The 19,572-nt window shown below is 46.1% G+C and overlaps 1 protein-coding gene across 2 annotated transcripts in view; it reads left to right on the forward strand.

Annotated features, from left to right (window-relative positions):
- Positions 1-19,572, forward strand: part of JAKMIP3 (Janus kinase and microtubule interacting protein 3) — a 136,021-nt gene that overhangs the window by 59,075 nt on the left and 57,374 nt on the right. For both annotated transcript variants that reach the window (XM_072629108.1, XM_072629109.1), the window contains exons 3-10: positions 3,512-3,727; positions 5,357-5,476; positions 9,828-9,974; positions 11,485-11,616; positions 12,472-12,507; positions 13,644-13,703; positions 17,766-17,891; positions 19,080-19,208. In XM_072629108.1, the coding sequence (XP_072485209.1) occupies positions 3,512-3,727; positions 5,357-5,476; positions 9,828-9,974; positions 11,485-11,616; positions 12,472-12,507; positions 13,644-13,703; positions 17,766-17,891; positions 19,080-19,208 (966 nt within the window). The remainder of the gene's footprint in view (positions 1-3,511; positions 3,728-5,356; positions 5,477-9,827; positions 9,975-11,484; positions 11,617-12,471; positions 12,508-13,643; positions 13,704-17,765; positions 17,892-19,079; positions 19,209-19,572) is intronic.

Raw genomic sequence — 19,572 nt, forward strand, 5'->3', positions numbered from 1 at the left:
AGGAACTAAAAAAAATGGTCAATTGTTATGACATCTTGGGCCAGAAACTGAAGACCATCATGATCCAAGTTGTGTCTTCCTCATTTTGCCTATTGAAGAAAATAGACACAGAAGAAAAAAATTAATCTGGGAGAGGAAGCAACTGGCTAAGAAGGGAGAGTTTGAAAATGGGATTTGGATTTGTGGATCATGGCTTACAAAATAGAGTTGGCAGATTCCTGGCCAGAGCTGGAGTACACTAACAAAGGCTGGTAAGAAGGGATCTGCCAGACATCCTGCAAATCTAATTAAAAAGACTTTGAATTAATAAGGATTGAAAGAGACTCCTTCACTGGGGTGGATAGAAGGGGAGGAACTGTCTGAAAACAAGAGGTGGAGCTTTATTCAGGTGGACCAAGAGAGAAGTGTCTGAAGCTTCTGTGTTATGAGGAAAAACAATTGAGATTCCTTGTGGGTCAGTGGAGTAAACTCTGAAAGGAGTCCATAGGCAGGGTGGTGGTGAGCACTGCACTTAAGAAGACCTAGGCTTGGATCCTTCCTTAGACACTGACTGGATGTGTCAGCTTGACCAAATTCCACCTGCCCTCATTTCCCTTATGTGTAAAATGAGAAGGTTGGACTCCATGACCTTGAAGGTCCTTTTCTGTTTCAAATCTATGATCCTGTGAGGTAGGAGACCAGAACTCAAAGACTACCTTGGAGATGACCTATGTGTGTGCTCACTAGGAAGTTACCTCACTTCTCAGCCCCAGTTTGTCCATTTGTAAAATGGGTATAATAATAATCACCTCCAAAGGGTGCTGCAAGGAGAGCATTTTAGAAACCCCAAAGATCTATAAAAACAAGGAGTCCCCCAAATAAGAAAAGAAGAGCTGGGCTTTGAAACAAAGGCAAAGTCTTTATCCTCAGTAATGAACACAGAGTGGGTCCTCCCTTCCTCTTCTTTAGGAAGACCAAACTTTTGGGAATCGAAGGGTTTGCGTATTTTGTGGCCATATTGCTCTCTGGCTACACATTAGCTGGTTCCTGCACCTGAGAAGGCAGCAAGGAAGCCATGCCTGGCGTACACCTGGAGTGGTTGTGGCTATGCATACACTACCTGGCAAGGACACTTTGTTAATCACCTGTTGGTGTATATTCTAGGAACACACACACACACACACACACACACACACACACACACACACACACACACACACACACACACACACCCCAGCAGCTGGCACATTGGCCTGAGAAAACTCAGCATTTCCTGTCTCACAAAGTATGAGCTGTGTTACCCGGTCTGGGAGCTTGGCAAAAATTGCGAAGTCAGTAGTAAGTCTTTGTTCTTTCTTATTCACCCCTCCCTATACTAATAGCTCTCCTCACCTTTCCATTTGCTTTGATTGTCGGGAAGCTACCGAGAGAACTTACTCTATTTAACACTTCCCTGCAACCTGAATCTCTTTGTTTGCCCCAGTGGGGAGAGAGGCCAGGTTCCCTTTGAGATGGGAGTGTCTGTTGAACTTGTCTTGTGTTTGCATCAGCCCACGATGTGATAGCTACTCTGAAATTTCAGTTTCTCAGACCTGACATTCCTTTATTTCAAAGCTAACTTCAGCAAATGGTTCATTCTTCAGGGTTTTAGAAAATTCAGGTAACAAGTAAAAGTCTAAACAATTCTGTTTCTGCTCTGTCAATTGAGGCTAGATTTTAAGGTAGTCCATCCATCCATCCATCCATCCATCCATCCATCCATCCACTCATTTATTCAACAAACATCTATTAAAGTCCTATGAAGGGCCAGGCCCAGATTGACACTGCCCTTTATGAATGTTGGAGAGACTATAGATCAGGACCCGATCATCACCAAGCCCCAGGTTTTCTGGCTTGGTTGTTGAGAGTCACTGTTGGAAGTTTTCTCTTCTGCTACACTTCGAGAAAACCCCAGCTGTTTTTCTATTCCCAAAGGGAATATCCCATTGTCCACAAACAGGACCAGTCTCTGTTGTCCTCAAAGCAGAGAATGGATGGGGAGGCCTTCAACAGAAGGCTGCCTATGAAAAGAGGTGAGTCCTTTTGTCTCCCTGTCAGTCCTTGCAGGAGGAAGAGTTTATAGGAAGCTCTCCCATTGTAGGACTTTGTCTAGGGTACTGATCCTAGCCCAGGATGGTGCCCTGGCCTTTTGGGAAATAAGTCATTTGTCTTTAGCTCTTGAAATCTCCTGGGAGAGGCACATGTTCACACACAGAGAGGAAAAGTGCTGATCCAGTGGGGGATGCACAATGGGATGGCATGGAGACCGTTATTCATGGAGGATCTAGCTTAGAAACAATGGAATTCAAAACCAAACTTTCCCTGGATATGATTACTATGTCTTCTAAAGGCTTGGGACTTGGTGGAGGCAAAACTGGAGGGTCCCCACCAGTGCCTTCTTCCTTCCCCTAAATCTCCTCCCTAGCCAAAGCTTTCATATGGAGTCATTATTTTTAATGCCACATAGCTGGAAGTAGCTTTCAGTCCTCAACTTTTATTTATTTTATTGTTTTCTGTTTGCTCATCTGTGAAATGGGCATAATATGCTTTTGCTGAAGATGTCAAATTAACTGGCAAAACAGAAAGTGCTATGGAAATGGGAGGGGTCACTATTATTCAAAACCACAACAATATTATTACAGTAATGGAGGTATGGTTTACTGAGGTCATGTTGGGGGCTGATCTCCTGGGATGTTTTTATGGTAGGGAACTCCTAGGGAGGAATCTCCCTCCACCAGTGTAGACTGGCACCTGCTCAGTAACATCAGTTCTTAGGGAGCAGCCTGGGGGAGGGGTGTTAGGCAACTTGTCCAGGCTCACTCAGCTGACATGTGTCAGAGGTTAGCCTTGAACCCAGTGTTCCTTACTTCCAACAGCATTTAACCATGTTGTCTCCCTTGAAAATTATGCCATATTTAAACTCAAATGAGTTTCCAGGCTTTGAGCACAGATCAACTTGTGGTGAGGAAGAAGGGGTCCCCAAAGCCCATGAAGGGGAGTGACAGCAAATAGGCAGTTGAAGGTTTTGACTTGGCCACCTCTAATCTATCAAGAACAGTTGGCGAATTTCTTCTATTCTATTGAGGCTGGATTAAAATACCTTGAAATTCTATGATCTGAAAAAGACAGTGTCTCCAAATGAATGAATAGATCCCAGATAGGTCTGGGACAGGTGCACTTCAAGTTGCTTCTCTGAGAGGATGGTGGCCACAATCACAGGAATCATTGGAGAATGGATCAAGAAAAAACAGGCACAAGGTGAACCACTTCCATGCTCCAAGTTGGGACCAAACAAGTCGGAGCTGAGACCCTCAAGTCTACCCCGAGGGCCAGGCTCCCTTCATGACAAGGCATCAGATGCCTGCATAGAACTGGAATACGGTTGCCTTGGGTACCACTCAGGAGGCTGCTCCAGGGCTCTCTTCCTGTTTCTATGGTAACTGCAGACCTGTACCATGCATGGGTGTGTGACTGTGTTTTGTTCTCCTTGTAGATGGAGGAGATAAAGTTTAAAGACAGAGCAGTCTTCGTGCTGGAGAGAGAGTTAGGGGTCCAAGCCGGGCATGCTCAGAGACTTCAACTCCAAAAAGAGGCTTTAGATGAACAGCTATCTCAGGTCAAAGAGGCCGATCGGCATCTGGGCAGCCCCAAACGAGAGCTTCCTTATGGCAGTGGTGCAGGAGACGCCTCAGACCACTCAGGAAGCCCTGTAAGCACCTCTCCTTGGCCCTGACCCAAGGCTGGAGCCTCGAGGAGCCACAGCAGAGCCACTCACTGGGCTTGTGCCTGCTTCCAGAAGGGCTCTGGCTCCTTGGGGTTTGGGTTGGTTCATCTTGGTGGACAGAGGGATTTCTTTTGCTTTTGCTTTCTGACTATTTATGCAGCTGAAAGTGTGGCCTTCCCTTGGCAAGCTGCACTCACAGGTTTGCTAACAGCTGGTCCGGCAGGATGCTAACAGTGGTTGCTGGTTTTCAGAATTCTTTTCTCTGCATTCCGTGCAGCCCACGGAGAGCTCAGCCTCATTTGAACATCTCCCAACCTCACCCACTCCATGCTGCTCCCCATCAAGGGAGGGGATGCACAAGCTTCCCGCTCACCTTTGCTTTTACTTGGTTTGTTTCCATGTGGGCCTCTCTGGTCCTAAGACCCTCCCAGTTACTCTGCCAATGCCCCACTAAGTCACGCATCACCTTTCTGCTTCTGCCTTGCTTTGCTAGTGAGTGGGAGGATTTTCAGGCAGCTGACCCCACCTGGCTGGGCCCCAGCTTAGCCCTGTCTTCACAGCTGATCATCAGGGAGATGTCTTGGTTAGCATTCTGGGGAGCAGCAGCTTAAATCTGAGGGTCCAGAAATGCCCAAGTGGTGAAATCCCTTGTTCCCAGCCTCTCCTGCACCTGTTGACTGAGGAAGTCCATCTCACTGTCCAGTAGACTCAGGGACATTGATTGACATTGAACCAAAAGCTGTATTTCTATTGGATAAGATTCCAAGATGGCAACAACATGTCCATCATCAATCTAATTAGACTTTGCCCTGGCTTGGAGGACAAGAAACACAATTTCTTTCCCCTGGTGCTAGTTAGATGACAGTGCAAGTTAAAATACTGAAATCAGGATAGAGTTCTGGAGGAGCCCCCAGAACTGTTTTTGTGGGCCCCTTAGGACAGTTCTCCCTTTTCTTTGGTGTCCTGGATCCCCTCACCCACCCACCTCCTGGCCATCTCTTGTGATACTTACGAGCACTTTCTCAGAATAATGTTTTTAAATGCCTAAAACAAAATACTTGGGATTGCAAAGGAAGCCAATTATATTGAAATATAGTTCTCAAAATATTTTTAAAAAATAAGTTTTTGGCCCCTGAAGAAGCCTTGGATGGCAGCACATGCACCTTCAGGGAAACACATGTGTGTCAAGGTCCTCAATAAAAGGCCAACTTAGCTTTGGACTAAATAGGAACCCAGAAAGTGTAGAGAGGCTTCCCTCAATGGAGAACACTCAGTCCAACAGTGGCAAATATGGAAAACATTGGATGAACATTCAATGTTTTCATTCATGTGTCTGACCTCTGTGACATCTGAATATGCACATGCCCACCTCTGACATCTATCTGCCTTATTCCCTACATCTCTGCTCTCCTTCCATTTCCATTATCATCTTGCAATATGCAATGATACAGCGACCTCAGTTGCATCCTTCTGGGACCATAGTCACAAGCTACTGGGACTCAGATCAGAGCATGAACAAGAAATAGGATGGTTTCCTTGGAGTGGTCTGGGGCATGGGGAACTTGGAGGAACCTGGACCAATGGCCAGTTATTTGCAGTTGATTCTTGTTTCAGGAACAGCAGTTGGATGAGAAAGATGCCCGGCGCTTTCAACTTAAAATTGCAGAATTGAGTGCAATCATTAGGAAGCTGGAGGATCGCAACGCCCTGCTTTCTGAAGAGAGAAATGAACTGGTGAGTTGAGAGTGGCCTTTGGGTTAGCACAGTTCTCGGGGAACATGGAATCCTGCCTTCATCCAATATCTTTATAGCATGTTTGAGCACACACACACACAAAATGATTTCCACAATAACACTATCTACTGATTTTACTCATGGCTAGATGCACGTGGATCTGAAGAATTTCCTAGGGAACAGAGATCAGATTTAATGTGCCTGCTCCCAGTGGGAAAAACTCTGAGTGATGAGTAGAAGAGTCAAGCAAATTTTGGCTTGATATCATGGAAAACAACCTAATAATGAGAGCTGTGACAAAGGAGGATGGATTGCCTTGAGATTTCCCCTCACTGGTAGTCTTCAAGCAGGATGAATAGGCAGTTGTCCAACATGGTGTTGTGAACCATTTTTTTTTAGTTATGTGTTGAATGAGGTGGACATTGAGATCCTTTCAAACTATGAAATCGTGTGATTCGATGATGAGGCCAGGAATCTCTAACTTCTTGGTGAAAGAAGCTACTTTCTTCCCAAACCCTGAAAACTACTTGAGTTGGGGAAGGGGAAGAAATAGGAGGAGAACAGAAAGAGTTGGGAGGGGCAATAAAGTCCTCAAAGATGAGCAATTCTTTCCTGAAAATCCTGGGAAAATTTAGATACAAGAGTGTCGTTAGTGTAGTAACAACAACCGCTTTGGAGATCTACTAGACATGTCTCTAAGATTCCTCCAGTCTGTCCTGATTGGTTGATTACACATGCTTGCATTAGGCATGGACTTTTGACCCATGGGATGGTAATGCTACTCACTGGGAATCCCTTGAGTGGTCCAGCCATAAATACTCTGCTTGGTGATGGAGAAAGGCTCAGATCTGTTTCTTCCCTTTACATGCCTTCATCTCACACACTGGCACCAGATCTACCATATCTGAATTTCTGTTCATTGTTCTTAGCTGAGGTGATGCTGTCAGTTATAGAATAACCTCATATGAATGGCCAGCTGCCTTTGATGGTCTGAGTCATCTGTGGCTGTGGCCTCAGTGGTCCTTTATGGCTTTCTTGGAGGCAGAAATGGGTGGGATGTGATCTGAAATGTCCATGTCATGGCTGATCCTGAATGACTCAGAGTTGGTTTTGTTTATGGGGGCCTCTGATAGCATCTCCCCTATCCCAGAAGCACTGGCAGTAACCCTTCAAGATAGTCATTGTTGAACTCTGATGAGTGTTTTGGCAGAACTCAGTGTTTGAGATTGACCTTATTAAGCAATCCATTACCAAAGGCTAAAAAGGGCATACAATAAAAATTAGAGAATATTCTATTCTTCTGGCAAGCATGGGGATCCAGCTGTTCTGAAAAATAATTTGAAATTATGCTAGTAGTCCTTGAGCTGTGCACATTCTGGGAACCAGTGATCTCACTACAGACTGCTTGACTCAAGGTGGGCAGATGGAAGGAAATGTCCCATCTGTAAAAGCCTGTCTACGACAGCACTTTTTTGTGGTGGCCAAAAACTTGAAGGCAAGTACAGGTGCTCATTGATCGGATAATGGCTGAACAAAATGAGGTGTGTAAAGGTAATGGGAAATATAAGGCATTCAAAAATCTCATGTAGCCTTATATGAACAATGTATGAAGCAACTACAAAAAATAGACAAAAAGGAAATATGGCAGACCATTTTTCAATGCAGTGATTTGTCATGACCTCAGAAGGATGGCAGGAAAGCGTTCCTCTCCCTTGTCAGAAAAGCCTGATAGTGTGTACATGCAGAACAAAGTACACTTTGTTAGACTGAGGCAGGGGTTTGAATTGAGGGAGAAAGGACATATTGGGGGCCGACAACAATGCTTTTAAAAAAGCATCAACAAAGCATTTATTTTTTTCAATAATGTATAAAGAGGCTCATTTTTGGACCATGTGGGTTCCAGACTAAATTTGGAATCCCCTGCAACTGGTCATGGAATGGTCATGAATGGCAACTGTCATCTTTCTATTCCATGGATCTGATGAATCCACATTGTATATGGTCTACTGCTTATGTCATCCATCTGGGAAGATCTGACATCCAGCTCCTGGCATCAGTTGCTGCCTCTGAAATTCCCAAGATGATATAGCTAGGAGCTCTTGGTTCTGATCTCAGAACCCTATTGAGATCAGAATGCCTGACATTCTCCCTAGTCTCTGTTGGATTAATTCCTGTGAAGGTTATCATGAGTTTCTCAAAATGGTGCCCTGCCTGAAACCATGGCAAGTTCTCATGAAGTGTCTGCTTTTAAAGACTCCCACTCAGAGAGCATTTACTATATGTTCTCCAAACCCTAAGTATGGGAGCTATGTTCTCATTTTTCACTGATGCAATTGGAGTATCTGGTCCTGGATGAGATGGATGATCCCACCTTTTAAGGGCAGCTCACCCTCAATATGGTTTAAGGAGCTGATGGAAGAGCAGCCTTAAGGAAAGAAGAAATTTCAAACGTATTGAGGGCGAGAAGAGAATCAATATGGAGATAATAGATGGTGGGAGGAGGACATTGTGGGAGGGACTTGTTCTGAGCCCCACAGAGAACAGTACAAGTAGATGAGACCAAGGTCAGGCCCATAAAATAAGACCAAGGTCAGTCCCATGTGCTTTCTGACCTTGGGGACTTTGTTTTCTTCCTACTATTACTTCACGATCATCCAGCTAGGTGGTATAGTCAGGAAGATCGGAGTTCAAATCTGGTCTCAGACATTTACTAGCTGTGTGATGATGGGCAAGCCACTTAGCCTCTCATTTTCTCAGTTTCCTCATCTGTAAAATGGGATAATAATGGCACCTAGCTCCCAAGGCTGTTGTGAGGATCAAATAAGATAATAACTGTAAGGTGCTTGGCACACAGTAAGCACTATATAAATATTATTATTATCCATTATTATCATCCATTTTATTGCTACCCATATTATTATCTATTAATAATAATAATAATAATAATAATTGTTGTTATCCACCTGCAAAAATAGAAAATGTCATTGCTATTTTTTAAAATGATATTGATGGGCAGGACTTACTGCCAATTTTCTCCTTCACTACTCTCACTGATCCTGTGGAAGTTGCAGGGGACACACTCTCTGTGTTTGAACCATACATGCAGGAAAACGTAACTGTCAGATACAAGGATGGGGCTGTTGTCTTGTAGAAGATGCTGGAAGAGATTTTATTGCTAAAGAGGTGTGGTGGACTGACAAGAACCCTGCATTCTAATCATGTCCTTCCTTCTTTGTCACCTTGCACAAGTACTTTGCTCTTCATAGCCTCAATTTCCCCACCTGAAAATGAAGCTGATGGACTGGGAGGTATTAAGTCCCTTCTAACTCTGGGTCTCTAACCTTTGTATTAAGCAGCTTATCAAAGATCTTCCCCTTTTAACTCAGATCCGGCAGAGACCACTGGGATAAAAATCAAGTTTGACCTCAGCAAAGGTGGGTAAATTGTCAGGAAACTCAATGGAGAAGAAGGATTAGATTGGATTGGATTCCCCAGTGGCTGGCCAGGAAGCAGCCAGGGCTGAGTGGAACCACTTGGGACCCAAAGCTTAGCCTCAGACTGGTGTGAGGCATTATCAGGATGAACCCTGCCCTAAGCCAGGGCCCTGACCTTCTCCTCCATGACTGTGTGCAACCAGAGGCTGGACAGTAGCTTGCAGGAAGGAAGATATCAGTTGAGGTCAGTTGAGGTCTGAGTATGTCTAACACACTCATTGCAAAGCAGAAAAACCTAGAAATGAGCTGAAAGTCCTGAGCCAAGAAACTCTTTCCCCTGTCCACATAATCCTGGCACAAGTGGGCTGTTTGCTAAGAGTATCCTCAGTTCTCCACTTCCTGTAGCGTGTGCACAGATGCCACTGTTGAACACTACTGACACCTGTCGACTGAATTGTGTGTGCAATGGCATCCAAGCCTTCTTAGCCTTAACGTCATTGAGGAATGGGAAGGCTAGCTCATTTCTGAGTGGACTGGTGCCCAGCGACCTCTCAGTGTTTTGTGCCCTGGAAGTAATGGGATTCTGACTACTGATGGCACAAGAGGGACGAGTCATGGTGACACCCTGCCCTTGGACTTTACTGTCCCACCTGCTCCCCTCCCAGTTTTGATGAATTCCTCTCCCAAAGTAATCACACTTAGTTCAACCTCGGGGAGGGAGTTATAGATGGAGGGGAGCTCTATGTAGTCCTAACACCTTCAGAGTTGAGTCTTTGACTTTTCAGTGGGCTACCTGAGTGTTGTGCGGGTCCAACCAAAGTTTGCCGTAAGTAAATTCTCTGGACATTTAGTGAACATTACTGATCCATCTTTGTCTTACTAATTTTTAATTCTGTGGGATGATTTTTCTATTTCAGCTGAAGCGACTAAGGGAAGCAGAAAGTCAATATAGACCTTTGCTAGACAAAAACAAACGCTTGAGTCGAAAAAATGAAGATTTGTCTCATGCTTTACGAAGAATGGAAAATAAACTGAAGTTTGTAACACAGGAGAACATAGAGATGGTAAGACGGTGTCTGGTAGCTCCTGCCTCCACTTATGCCATGGGCGATGGTGTGATCAGGGTCCTAAATAAGCACCAGGATTTTTATTCACTGACTCACCATTGTACCCTCTTCTCTTCTGACTAACTCTCTCAAGGTCATAACTCAGTCCCAACAAGATTCCCTTGAACATTCCTATTTTTTAAATGATTATTAGCCCCACTTCTGTGCTTTATTTTGGGTGTGTTATTTTTGTGCCTCTATAGATGATTCTAACTGTGGGTTCACCTGCTTGGATAAGGGTTATTGCAGCTGCTCGGGGCAAGACTGAGCCAAGGGCTTCAGGAAATACCAAGCATGAGCCATGACCTCTATCCTTCAGGAATTCAGATTTAATTGAGAGAGATGGTTTGCAAATGTGAAAATAACTAACCATAGGAAAAGCGAGGCATGGTGAGAACATGCTGTAGGGAGGTAGTTGACAGTTCATCCAGAGTGACGAGTATTGGATAGAAGACTGGAGGAAGCCAGCAAGCAGCCCAGGCAGATCCAGTAAGGGACTCACCAAGGAGCAATAGAAGAAACTAAGATAAAGGGGGAGATGTTGGGGATCTGTGGGTAAGCCTTGGAGAAAGGGATGAGAGCAGCTCCTTTGGGAGTGACTTCTGACTTTCCCTTGGATGTGAATCTTTTTTGCTTCTTTGTTTTTCCATCACGCATCTTTGGATTTAAACAATGTATCCTATTGTATTAAGCATTTTTGTAAATAAAACTAGGCTCTTCTAGTTGGCCATAGAGAATACTGACAACATATGCCTCCATTCCAGTCCCCACCCCCGCCTAATCTCTTTTTGATCCTCCTTAGCAGCACAGAACCTCTCTTTACTCAGGGAAATACAACCGCAACACAACCACACACACACACAACCACACACAAACATACAACCACACACACATATACACACACATACACATGATAGCATCTTCCTTGTGTAGCCTGGAGATGCAGCCAGAGTCAGTGGGGTCCCCCCTCTCTCCAGCCTCTCCTTACTCAGGGAGATACAGCCACACACTCACATACACACACAACCACATTCACATACAAACACACACACAACCATGCACATGCATACACACACACACACACACACAACAGCATCTTCTTTGTGTAGCCTGGAGATGCAGCCAGAGTCAATGGGATCCCCCCTCTCTCCAGCCTCTCCTCACTCAGGGAAATACAACCCCTCCCCCCCCACACACATACACAACCACACACACTCACACAACTTCAGCACCTTCCTTGTGTAACTTGGAGATGCAGCCAGAGTCAATGGGGTCTCCTCCACTCCAGCCTCTCCCCATGGCCTTCTGGGCCCCCACTGTTGGTAGAACATTCTTATTTGATACTATTGGAAGCAGAAGCTAAGCAGGACTCAAGAAGCTCCCAGACTTTAGATGAGGTGCAGGTGCAGGGAGGTCGGTTTGTCACGTTCATGGGGTTCTCCAAACTTCCTTCATTTTGCTTCCCTAGAGACAGCGTGCTGGATCAATCAGGAGACCAAGCTCCTTAAATGACCTTGACCAGAGTCAGGAGGAGAGAGAAGTGGACTTCTTGAGGATGCAAATGGTGGAGCAGCAGAACCTGATCGATGAGCTGTCCAAGGTAAACTGAGGCCATCCTTTGAGGTCTCACCCAGGGTGCCATTTTTTGTATGGTCTGGGTAACAAGCTTGCCTGTGGGGCCGTCCAAGAGCCACTAGCAAGCAGCCAGAAGGACCCAGCTTCTGCCCCAATACTGGGGAGGGAGTTTCTTTTTGGCATCCTTTTTTAGTCTTACTCCAGGCTTAAGGGGAAAAGGGGAAGGTTTATTCTATGGCTGGAGAAGGAGAAGGGAGGCATCTTGGTGGATCAGAAAAACTGCTTACAAAGAGGGATTCCTGCTCTTTTCATCAAGAGGCTGCCCTAAGTCATGTCTTGTTATCCAAATGGAGAGGATTTTCTTCTTCTGAGTGAACTTCCAGGTGTGACCCCAGCTTTTTCTTAGGGAGTATAAGTGGCACAGTGTTTAGAAGTTGGGGCCTGGGGTCAGGAAGACTTGAGTTCAAATCTGACCCCAGACACTTACTAGCTGTGTGGCCCTGGTTGAGTCACTGCTCTCTGCCTCAGTTTCCTTCTCTGTAAAATGGGGATAATAATAGTACCTACCTCCCTGAATTGTTGTAAGGTGATAATTGTAAAGTGCTTCACATGGTTCCTGACACATGGTAAGCACTATATAAATGTTAGCTATGATCATCATTATTATCTCATGAAGGTGCTGGCAGGCTTTTATGGGGATTAGGTAAAGGGGAGGGCCGGGGAGGCCTATGGCATCATACTGTGCCCAGTGTTAGCGTCATGGCCTTCAGAAGCCCCCGGGAGGCCTTCCTCACTGTGAGCCAGCTGCTTGTGCCCTGTCCTGAAAGAGCAAGCTTGTCTTAGAAAGCCAGTAACTCCACCATTATGTTTTCCATCCTAGACCCTCGAGACTGCAGGATATGTGAAGAGTGTCTTGGTGAGTACCAGTCTTCATTCCCCTGCTCCCTCTCTCCAGGGAGTCCATGATACCACAATTCCTTCATCTGCAACTTAGGTCCTGGACTGTGCTTAGCAATCACAATTTTTGATTACATGACAACTTTCCCAAGTACTTGTCTTTTGGAATTCAGCAGCATGGGATTACTTTGTGACATTTGTAGTTGATTAAAATGAGGCCTTAAATATACTGCCACACATGACAGTTCCATGCTGACAGGAACTCAGCTGACCAGTTAAGTTTACATGCTGCAGACATGGCTGTCACAAACTGCATGAAGGAAACCATCCCATGCCATAAGCTGCTGACCCAGCTTCCTCATCCTAGGAGGCTCAGCAGTCCCTGCCCACCTCCTACCACTTCCTGAGATTAGCAGCTCCTATTCTGTGGTGGCCAGTCCAGTTTCTCCCTCTCTTCATGGGGGTGCAGCCTTCCTTGGCAGAGCCTGGTCACATAGGGTCTGCCATGTTCTTACAAGTGTCTAGGAAGGCTCTCATGTGCATGTATACAAATGTCCTAGCAGAATCAGAAGAGACCTGGTCCCCCCAGCCCTGTGCTCTGAAGGTGGGCCCTTCTCAGGGCTCACTCATGCTCTTTCCTACCTGCCTGGGTTGTCCTTGGACACTCCATCCTGGCTCTTTCATTCGTGCTCACAGAGACCGTGGTAATGAAGTATGTGTGGGAGTATTTGTAAATCCCCACCAGCTTCTAGGATCCCATCCCGAGGATGAAGAGTCCCCATCCTCACAAGAAAAGTTCCTGAATTCTTGAGGGCCATGCTCTGCAGTCCACCAAAGGACTGCATGGAAACTTTAAGCTGTCCACATGAGACAAGCCAGGCAGTATGGGATAGTGGATAGAGAGCGTGCCTCCAAGCTGAGAGGCTCTGGGCTCAAGTCTGGCCTACAGGCCACCCTAGGCAAGCTCCTTAGGGATACCTCCCCCATCCTCTCCATCCCCACCCCCAGCTCCTCATCACCCTCTAAGACTGGTGCACTGGGGTGCATGGGTACAGAGAGGCTGTGACCACGAGCCCTGGGGCGGGGGGGACAAACATTTTTGGAACAAATGGAATTGTCCAAAGTGTAAAAAATCTAATTGATTGATTTTTGCAGGAACGTGATAAACTTTTAAGATTCAGGAAGCAGAGAAAGAAAATGGCCAAGCTCCCTAAGGTAAAAGATACAGAAGGTTGAAATATGAGCACGTGCAGATACATTAACAGATTCCAGAAGCCCCTTCTGAGGCTTAGAGGAATCACTTAGGTGTCTAAAACCCAAGAGGATCAGAGGACCTGAGAAGGGAGGGAAGGTCCGGGGCTCCTCTGTCTGGGTCTTAGGAAAGGAGCCCATTTACCATGATTCTTCATGACCCAAGGAGGCAGAAGAAATATGTCTTAGTGAGACGGAGCAGGACTTCCATCTGGACATGAGGTTGACCTGCCTCCAGCAGATGGAGGATCTCTCAGTGAGCCAGCCTGGAACTGCATCCTGTCTCTTTGGGAGAGATGCTCTGACTCCTTGTGGTGGGAGGAGCAGGGCCCCAGCATTGACTGTCCCAGGAGCCTCAGGAGTGAGGTGCCTGGCTTGGCAGAAATTAAAAAAAAAATGGTAGAGAACAACTCTGGGCTTATTCCAGCCTCACCTGCATCCCTCTGTAGCCCATCCTCAGGCACATTCCAAACCTTCCGAAGTCAGAAGGCCTGGTGGGATAGTTTGGACTTCTTTTATTTATTCTTGAGAAATCCAGAGATGCCAGTAAGGAGGGCTCTAAGGAGGAAAGTGGAAGTATCTGAACATGTGTGAGGAGGCAGGTGGGTAATAAGCATCTCTTAAGTGTGCCAGGCACTGGGCTAAGCATCAGGGAATCGATGCAATGTTTTGACGAGGCTGTCTCTGTTCACAAGGGGCTTACATTCTGACAGGAGAGGACAACACCTTAGGAGGGAGCTGGGAGGAGAAAACCAGAGAGGCAGAAGCCAGCCAGGAAGGGAACAAAGCATGGCCTGCCCAGGCCCTTCACCCCCAAGGGAGGCCCCGAAGGCACTCCTGAAAGGGAAAAGGGGACTACTCCAGGGTGACAGGACCCCAGGCACTGAGGAAAGTTCCAGGGGATTATGGTGGTACAGTCTGAGGTGTCAGAAGCATATCTGGGAGGGGACTGGACCAGGTGCATTGTTTTCCAAACTCCTCCACTTAATATCAGTCCACTGAGCATGGGAGAATCTCGCTGATTTTTACATCAGTGGTGATGGAAGTTCTCATTTGTGATGGAATGGAAAGTGCTGGGAGGAGGCATGAGTGAGCATACGGTGGGACCGCATGGCCAAGTGGCCTTCTGCTGGGACTGAACAAGATTCATTTAAAACTCCTCAATTTGCAGAGCTCCCTGAGAGCTCGGCCAGGCTGCCCACACAGCCATCAACCTCACGTGGAAGTCCAGCCCTGGGAGAGGGGCAAGAACACGGTAGCAGGACAGATGCCAGTGACATACTCTGAACCAGAGGCAAGGAATGGTCAGGATGCATAACACCTCTCCCCCCCATGCACATACACCAACTCACACATGTGCATGCATGCAGGTGCTCACATACACACATGTGCACATACAGACACATTCCAACTTGGGATCTCTATATGAATATAGAGATCCTTTCAGTGAGGGACAGGCTTGTTCATCTCAGGAGGGCTCAATACAAATCTCCCTCTGGCTTTGGATTCTCCACCTCAAACCTAAGAGGGACCTAGTGCTTCCCTCCCTGGGCATGAGAGTGGCCAGGGAAGGCTTGGGGCCAGTTGACACCAATTCAGACCTTCCTGGACTGGGCAGGAGACTGATTATCTCCATGCAGAAGCCACAGTGATGGTGGCAATCAGAAGTGATGTGGACTTCCTAGGGACCTCTCAGCAGCAACAGCAGCAGAAATGCCAGTGTCCCTGACAAGGGGCCTCTCCTTCCCTCAACAACCAGAGGAGGTACCCTCCTGCATAGGCCCACAGTCTTGGAGGAGGTGACCTTCCCACCCCCACTTTCAGGATATAGATCAGAAGAGCCAAGACTGGTTCAGGATCTTAACTGGAATCCCAGGGAAAGGGGTGAAGTGAACAAGAAGCAAGCTCACCTTTCTGAAGAAATGCCCTGGTTTTCTCACATTGCTAGAGAGCATGGCTGGTCTTTCACTCTGGCCTTGTTTTCTCTTTCTTTAATCAGAGAAGTGCAGTCAGTCTCCCTAGGATGGATCTGCCAGGCAAACTAAGCAGAGCAGTGGCTTGACTTGAGAAAGTAGTCTCCTTAGTGGTCTCCTTAGTGGCCACTGATCAGATTTCTGGTGATGAATCCTTACAGGTCCTTAATTCCCCTGGATGGGGAACCCTGTACCTCCCCTATAACCATGGGATGTTCTTTTGATACTGAAGGAAGAGGCTGAGTATCTTCAGGTCGATTATAGGTAGTGGTTTAATCAGTCATCGGGAATACTTACAAATCAGGGGCAATTTTCAATCTGGGGCAGCAGTCAGTCAGTTCAGTGGATCTCCACAAAGAAGCCCCCAAATCCTCTTGGCAATTGTAGAAATAGACAAAGGGAGGAGCTAGAGAGGGCCTCCCTACTGACTGATGGACATTTGGGGTTTTCTGCTTAGTAATGAGCTTAGGAGTTAAGCTGATACTATGCCAAACGTAAGTTTGTGTAGTGATCATGTACCAGTCAGATACGGGTCCCAATATTCCTGCTCTGTTTTTCATAGGTATCTTAAGTTATGACTCAATGTCTAAATTTCGATTCAGTCTCTAAGTTAACAGCTCACCATGTTCAGGCTTCCACCTTTCACAGAGTTTAAGTTTTTCTGGCTTTTCCCTTATCAATCAGGACTCCATAGTGCTCTCACCCAGGGGCTTCTACCACAAAACCTTCACAGCAGAAATTGCCTGTGGAGTTAGATAACTTCTGGTTCCCTTTTGTCAATGCTCTGTTTGTGTTGATCCAGAAAATGCTTGCTGAGCGCAGAGGGTGGGGCAGGGCAGGACCATGTCTAGAGTGCCCCTGGCTGGCCAGGACAAGTGGATGAGCTGGGAAGAGGCAGCAGAGGGTCAAGAAGCTATGGGTTCCAGGGGACTCTGAGGCCCAGCTCTGACCCTCACTCATCGGCAAGGCATGGCACCTCCTCAGCTCTCCTGCATGTGGTTTGGGGAAATAACTTATCTTTTTGACCTCATTCATTCATCCATCGACAAGCATTTCTCTAATCAGCAGCTTCTGGGCATGTGCCCCATTGGGGAGGCACTGAGAATATGAAGACAAGAATGAAATAGTCCCTGCCTTTAAGGGGCTTCCATTCCATTGGGGGAAGACAATGTGCACATCCTAGACAAGTTCAAGTCTACAAGACATGGGAAAATAAAGGCAAAGAATTTGTGTTCATCCAGTACTTCTGAGGCAAGGGGAAATGAATACTTGTGTGACTGACGCTCCTGGTGGTAGCTTGGTCCAGGCAAAGAGGTAGCCAGAGACAAAGATACATCAACACTAGTCAGTAAAAAGTAGCTGCACCTCACAGACCCTGAAGCCCCAAGCTCAGATAGGGACCAAGTCAGGTCTAAACTGTGCCCCAACCCTGCAGAGGATATGAGCCTTCCCCCAAAAATCCACGAGGTAGCAAGTCTTCCCTGTTTTCTATGAAATGCAGCAATCATATCAGTCAATGGTGAGGGAAAATGGATTCTAAACAACAAATTGTGGGTCGTATTTCCCATCTGTTTCCTCCCTGAAGCAACTTTGTCAGACTTTTGTCTGATTTTGAAGCACCTGCAGGAGATGCTGCTCCCTGCTTGGAGTAAGAAGCTCAAGGTCCAATCCTGGCTCTGCCAGGTACAGCATGTAGGACCTCAGGCAGGTGTAGTGGACAGCAGGGGGATCAAAATCAACAGAAATGGGGCCACTCATCCATACCTAAGGACCCTCACAGCTGAGGATTGACTTAGTTTTAAAATGTCATGTTATCTGTGTTTAATGTATCTTTATTTATCTTGTCAAATATTTCCCAATTACACTTTCATCTGGTTCAGGCTGCATTCCAGAATGTTACAGGCCATCTGGGCCCTGTGTTTGACACCTCTGGGTGGTGGCCGCCATCTTGGATCGGCTGTGTCAAGGCTTTCACGAGCCTTCCATATTCATGCCTTTTCCATGAGCTCTGGGGCTTTGATTTGTGTTTAATGCTTTGTGTTTTGGTCAGCAGCCAGTCGTGGAGACATTTTTTGGATATGATGAAGAAGCATCCTTAGAGTCTGATGGTTCTTCCATCTCCTATCAAACAGACAGAACAGACCAGACTCCTTGCACACCAGATGATGACTTGGAGGAGGTAATGATTCTTACCTCGTTTAGAACTGGTTGGATTCATCTGGACTTTGCTTTCAGCCTTTGAAATTCTGACAGCCCAACGTCTGAAAGTTATTGACATAATGGGGAAAGGCTGATGCCATGGAGAGAATATGGAACTTCTGAAAGCTTCTCCCTGGACTTAATCCCTAATTAGCTGAGTGGGTCCAGGCAAGTTCCTTCCCCTGTCTAGGTCTAAGTTTCCACTTTTGAAAAAGGAGGAATTAGATTAGATCATCTCTGTGATCCTTCCCATTGCTTATTTTACAATTTTGAGTAATGAGAGAAATAACATATCACTGAGTTGTAGTATTGCTAAAGTTTGATTTACTTACCTGAATATAATGCCTATTCATTCTATTGCCTCACTATTAATAGGTAGGTGAAGCATCTAGGATAAAGACAGGGGCCTGGAGTTCAGATCCAGCCTCAGGCACTCACCAGCTATATGACCTTGGGCAAGGCACTTAACCTCTGTCTGCCTCAGGTTGTTCAACTATAAAACTGGGATAATATCATCTTGTATCTCCTAGAATTGGTATGAAGATTAAATGACATAATATTCCGAAAACATTTAGCACAGGACCTGGCACATAGGAGGTGCTAAATAAATGTTTATGACTTTCCTTCATTCCCAATTAGCATAATATGATAAAAGACTTGGCCTCTGATGTAGACTTAGAATGCATCTACATGGTGTGACCTCTGCCGCAGGCATGTCCAACAAAACAAGAAGGTCTTAGAAAGTGATGATAAGTCTGTATGGACACCTCATGCTAACTTTACTCACCATCTGGGCCCAGTACCTGAGGGAGAACCCCAGGAAAATATGCCAAGGCAGCACCTCCCATGGCAAATCCTTCTAGGAAGATGTCTGCTCTCTCCTGTCAAAAACGCGAATTTCCCCAGTCAGGGTATATAGGGATTGACTCCAGGCTCATTAGCAGAGTCTTCCTACCAGCTGACTAACTAACTTTCTTTAAAACAAAATGGAGCCCATTGATACATTATTGTGTTCAAAATTAAAAATATGTTAATCCAATTGACCATTGTTTTGGGTTTCCTCAAACAAGGGAGAAATGACCAAACACCTATCCTTTCAATCATCTCTGTCTTTCTCTGTCTCTGTTTCTCTCTGTCTATCTCTCTCTGTCTCTGTCTTTCTCTCTAGGGTATGGCCAAAGAAGAGACTGAACTGAGATTCCGTCAGCTGACCATGGAATACCAGGCTTTGCAGCGCGCGTATGCCTTGTTGCAGGAACAAGTGGGAGGAACATTGGATGCAGAGCGAGAAGTTAAGGTCTAAATGACTTCAATTTCATGAAGATAAAGCTCATGGCTCTATTGACTCTCATCCCCCATCCCCACCCCGACCCAATATGTTGGCAGAAGAAAAGTAAACATTGGATCCATGTAGAGAAAGAGTCCGGGGGAGACAGAGAGAAAGAGAGAGAGAAAGAGAGAGAGAGAGAGAGAGAGAGAGAGAGAGAGAGAGAGAGAGAGAGAGAGAGAGAGAGAAAGAGAGAGAGAGAGAGAGAAAGAGAGAGAGAGAGAAAGAGAGAGACAGAGACAGAGACAGAGAGAGGATAGAGAGGGAAGGAGGGGAAGAGAGAAAGGGAAGAAAGAATGGAGGGAGGGAGACAGTTTTTCTGCCACATAGGGGA

This window comes from Notamacropus eugenii, chromosome 1 (genome assembly GCF_028372415.1).
Source record: "Notamacropus eugenii isolate mMacEug1 chromosome 1, mMacEug1.pri_v2, whole genome shotgun sequence".
NCBI classification, from domain to species: domain Eukaryota; kingdom Metazoa; phylum Chordata; class Mammalia; order Diprotodontia; family Macropodidae; genus Notamacropus; species Notamacropus eugenii.